Consider the following 5,434-nt stretch of genomic DNA (forward strand, 5'->3'; position numbering starts at 1 on the left):
GGGGCTTGGTTTAGTGGTAAGAGCGCAATTTGAGATTTATAGGTTAGGCACGGCTACAGGTTCAAACCTTGTCATGGATAAAAGACTGATATCTAAGTGGAAAAGGATAGTGGAACGGATTCATATAATCCACCAAATTTCGAACTGTGTCCCACTAGCACTTAAGGATTTATCGCTTATAACAAATAAGAAAAAAAACATATGTACTACTTTTGAGTGAATCACATTTGAGCAATAAAATTGAAATGATACATAAAAGGTTCGCATGGTTCCTGCACAAAAATGATACTCACGAATGGATAAATGATCGATTTTTTTAAAAAGGGCGTAAACGTGTGTGGGGTCCATATAACTGACTTTAGATAGTAGAACACGAAACTATTTTTGTTATTTCTAATTTTTCTTGAGAGTAACAAAATCAAGAATGGTGATAAAGACATATGAAAAGGATGGATTAAGACATGCATTAGTTGGAAAAAAATTATGATTAGGTATAATTAACAAACATACATACCAATTCATAGTTAAATTTCCATAATTCTATATTTTACTTCATTAGATTTTAAATCCCCTAAGTTAAAGACAAATTCAAAATTTGAAGTTTTTAGATTTTGAAGTTCATTACATATACATATTCAGTGAATTTTCTTAACAAAAATATATGGTTTTGATCACCAAAGTTGTTCCGAATCTGTACTTCGCATGCTAGCTCCACCTCTGCCTTTAACGAAAATCCTGATTTTGCCACTAATCACAATAAAGATTAGTTTTCCCACTAATTAGTTATCTATTGTTATCGATTAACGTAATTGGTGTAAAAAATAAATTATTATTATTATAATGGTATACTATTATTGCACCACTCAAATAATAATGGATATATTATATTATTATTATCTCACAAGATAAAAACAAGTTTTATGACATAATGACATACCTTATTTTCTTTGTATTATTATTATCATCTGACATTTCAAGATTTATACACCTTTCAAGAACAACTTTTTCTTGGAAGATCATCAAAATTTTCAAGTCTTATCAGATTTCATAGACTTTTTAAAGCAATTAGGTGTTAGGGAGGATCCGACAGAAGTACGAAATTTCGATATTTCCACTAACATGTGTAGCAACATACAAAAAGATGAAGTAGCTATAGTTATGGTTCCATTTCCAGCACAAGGCCATCTCAATCAACTTCTTCAACTATCCTGTTTAATCTCATCATCATATGATCTTCCTGTCTATTATGTTGGCTCAGCTATACATAATCGTCAAGCTCGTGTTCGAGCCAACGCCTTAAATCCATCAGACATAGCCAAAATCCATTTCCATGACATCCAAACTCCTGAATTTGCCTCACCACAACCTGACTTTAATGCCTTGAGCAAATTCCCATCACAACTTCAGCCATCATGGGATGCTTCTATGCTTCTTCGCGAGTCCATTGCTTCCTTCTTACGTGATATTTCCTCAAAAGCAAGACGAGTCGTTGTTGTTCATGATTCTTTAATGTCTTGTAATGTTCAGGATGTTTCATCCTTGCACAATGCGGAATCATATGTATTTAATTGCATTTCAGTGTTCACTTTGTACTGTTTGATATCATTGTCTATGGGAATGCCTGTTAAACTTGAAGAGGAATTGCTTAAAAAGTTACCTTCCATTGAAGGAACTTTGACAGATAAAATCAAGAATCTTGGAGCTTCTCAGAGTCCATATATGGATATTAGATCAGGTGATATCCATAATACAAGTAAAGTAATCGAAGGTGAGTTTCTTGATTTGCTTGCACAAGTAGCAAGTAAACAGGAGAAGAAACAATGGGCAATTGGACCAATTTTGCCTATTAAACTCGATTGTGTTTCGAATAAGAACGATATGTGTCTCGAGTGGCTAAACAAACAACCTCCAAGATCAGTTCTTTATGTATCTTTCGGAACAACAACTTCATTTTCCGATAGGGAAATCAAGGAGCTCGCGATGGGATTAGAGCAGAGCAAACAGAGGTTTTTATGGGTGTTGAGAGATGCTGATAGAGGTGATATCTTTACCGGAGAAGCTAGAAGACTTGAGTTGCCGGAAGGATTTGAGGAAAGAGTAAAAGGGGTTGGGTTAGTGGTGAGAGAATGGGCACCACAGCCAGAAATCTTGGCTCATTCGTCCACGGGGGGTTTCATGAGTCATTGCGGATGGAATTCTTGCATTGAGAGTATTACTATGGGAGTGCCAATTGCTGCTTGGCCTATGCATTCTGACCAACCAAAAAATGGTTTCTTGGTTACGGAAATGTTGAAAATAGGCCTGATTGTGAGGGAGTGGGAGAAACGCGAGGAGCTGGTGAGTGCATCCACTATTGAGAATGTTGTTAGGAAGTTGATGGCATCAGAAGAAGGCGATGCGATTAGGAAAAGAGCAGAAGAATTGGGAGAAGCAGTAAGGCGGTCCACAGAGAAAGGGGGTGCTTCTCGAATGGAGTTGGATTCTTTCATCGCGTATATCACAAGATAGACTTGCTTTTTATGGCTATTAGTAAGATGATTGCTATGTACTTCTCTTTTAACAGATAATTAATCTGGTTTTAACATGAATAAATGTTTGCCTATATGCTTTGCAATATCTGTTTTACAAAATCAACTGTGGTGAAATTCTCAATTCATTAAATGTATCCCTTTCCGCTGCATTGACACGATAAATACTACTATTGGAGTGAATCAAGGGAACATGTCCTTTGGAGCTCCTATAGCAGCTTGGCCAATACATTCAGATCAGCCAAGAAATTCTCAACTTGTAACAAAGTACTTGAAAATTGGACTAATTGTTAGGCAATGGACTAATTGTTAGGCAATGGACGCGTTATGATGAACTTGTTATATCAGAGATAGTCGAAAATGTTGTGAAAACACTGATGACTTCAACAGAGGGAGATGAGATGAGGAAAAAAGCAACAAGTTTGAGCAATGCTATTAAAAAATCAGTAATGGACGGTGGCATCAACCGTTAGATGGACCTTCATCGCTCACATTACTCGTTGAAATCAGATTTATTATTAACAATTAGTATATGAGATAATAAGAATTTATACAAGTATTCAACCATAGATTTTATAGGAATAACTTCTGTTTTATTTGTGACTGAGAAAGAAGAGACTATAAGAATTACATAGAAATAGTTATAGTACTACGTGCATAGAAGCGCGATTTCCTTTGACATAATAATATGTAAATTGGAGATATATCAACCTTCAATGAATTTCACAAACTCCTGGACAATCATATATCGGATTTCAACAAGTAATGTGGGCGATGAAAGAATCCATCTCAGCACGGTTTATGCCCCCATCCGTCGAATTTTTGATAGCATTTCTCAAATCTGCAGCTCTTTTCCTCATCTCAGTTCCCTCTGATGAAGCCATCAATGTTTTCACAGCATTTTCAACTATCTCTGATGTAACAACTTCATCACGACACGTCCATGGCCTAACAATTAGTCCAATTTTCAAGTACTTTGTTACAAGTTGAGAATTCCTTGGCTGATCTGAATGCATTGGCCATGCTGCTATAGGAACTCCAAAGGACATACTCTCCATACACGAATTCCATCCGCAATGACTCATAAAACCGCCAGTTGAACTATGTGCTAAAATTTCCAATTGTGGTGCCCAATCTCTTACTATAATCCCTCTTTCTTTTATTCTCTCTTCATATCCTTCAGGCAATTGTGCTTTTCTAACTTCACTTGTAAAAACATCTCCTTTGTCAGCATCTCGGAGCACCCAAACAAACTTCTGGCAACTCTTCTCTAGTCCAATCGCGAGCACTTTGATTTCTTCATCACACAACGAAGTAGTCGTGCCAAATGACACGAAAATAACTGAGTTGCGCTCTTGTTTGTCAAGCCAATCAAGGGACTCGTGGCGTTTGTTCGAGTCTTTTCTCTTCTCTTGTGGCTCCATGGGGTTGAATGGACCTATAGCCCATTGCTTCATACCATCATATTCTTTGGCCATTAAATCAAGGTACAAACTTTCAATCACTCTTGATGAATTGTAAAGTTCACCACTAATATGGTTCTTCCCATCAAATTGTTCTTGTATCTTCAAAAAATTCCAAAACTCTTGGAGGAAAAGAATCTCCAACTGTTGGAATATCCTCGTAATTTTCAGTTCTGGGATGGAAAGGCTTTCCTTTGAGTTCCCAATAGTATGAATATGACATGAAAGCTGAAGTACTATTGAAACAGTAGCACTCTATGTTTGGTTTTAGTGGCAAATCTTAAACTACAAATTTCATCAAACTGTCATAAATGACAACAACTTTGCGATGATTCGCGCTTAGAAGTTCATGTACTAGCGAGCAAACTGGCTCGCGGAGATGGAATGTGGCGTAAAATGAAGGCATTAGCTGGTTTGGAAATTTGAAAGAAGCATTAGGATTAGGCAGGGGAGTTTCAAAAGAAGGTGTTTGATGAAATTCATGGAAATGAATTTTTGTTATAGTGAGTGGATCAAAGCCATGAGCTCTAATTTTTGCTTGTTGAATGTGTGATGTGATTCCAATGTAAGGACTTGAATATTGTACATGGAAATGAGCCTAGAGAGATGGAGGAGTTGGTTGAGATGGCCTTGTGCTGGAAGTGGCACCATGACCACAGCCACCCGGGTGTCGTCTTGCAGTGGTGGAGTCAGGAATTTCGCTATAGTGTGATTTTCCGGCAAAGGGTGTCCAACTGATCCTCCTCCTTCGACGTCGGTTGTAACTTCGCCATTGACGTTGTCTTGCATAGCTACCTGAGCATTGTCTAGCAGTGGTGGAGTCAGGAGTTTCACTATAGTGTGATTTTTTGGCAAAGGGTGTTCAACTGACCCTCCTTTACCACCGACATCTTGTGCAATATTTTGGTCGACTAACCCCCCTTCGTCAACTATAGCTCCTTCCTCGACGTCTTTCGGACCATTTTGGCCAACTGACCACCCTTCGTCTACTGTAGCTCCGCCCCTGGTTTCTTCTTGCACAATATTTTGGCCATGTATACTTTTTGAGGTAATTTTTTCAGCCATTGAGCTATATTAGAATAAAGATCTCTAGTACTACACAAAATTATACTTTTTGAATGAATAAAAAGAAGATAACTTTTATAAAGAATCAAATAAAGTAGAACCACAAAATTATTCATGCAAGTTGCAAAAGGACATATAACTAATGACAAGAAACATAGCTAATTGTCACGGACTTAGAGTCTTACTAATGCTCCGTGCGGCACTTGACAACTTACTCACGAATCTTTCACGATCTTGTAAGCTCAAGTAAGCCCTTTATGCTAGGATCGCTAAGGAAATGTAAAGGAAGACTTGGAAAGATTAAAGAGAATTTTTGGAAGAAGGCTTTTGTATTAGCTTGGAAGGAATGCTTTACAACTTTGCTTGCTTGCTTTCTTG

The 5,434-nt window shown here is 37.4% G+C and overlaps 1 protein-coding gene and 1 pseudogene across 1 annotated transcript; one reads left to right on the forward strand and one right to left on the reverse strand.

Annotated features, from left to right (window-relative positions):
* Window positions 1–1,158: 1,158 nt before the first annotated feature.
* On the forward strand, window positions 1,159–3,001 carry LOC107061124 (zeatin O-xylosyltransferase-like). The gene is made up of 2 exons (XM_015309906.1): window positions 1,159–2,492; window positions 2,842–3,001. The coding sequence occupies exons 1-2, from the start codon at window positions 1,159–1,161 to the stop codon at window positions 2,999–3,001; spliced, it is 1,494 nt and encodes a 497-aa protein (XP_015165392.1).
* Window positions 2,833–5,115, reverse strand: LOC107061137 (zeatin O-xylosyltransferase-like; annotated as a pseudogene).
* Window positions 5,116–5,434: the final 319 nt, after the last annotated feature.

This window comes from Solanum tuberosum, unplaced genomic scaffold, assembly GCF_000226075.1.
Source record: "Solanum tuberosum cultivar DM 1-3 516 R44 unplaced genomic scaffold, SolTub_3.0 scf00118, whole genome shotgun sequence".
Classification (NCBI taxonomy): Eukaryota; Viridiplantae; Streptophyta; class Magnoliopsida; order Solanales; family Solanaceae; genus Solanum; species Solanum tuberosum.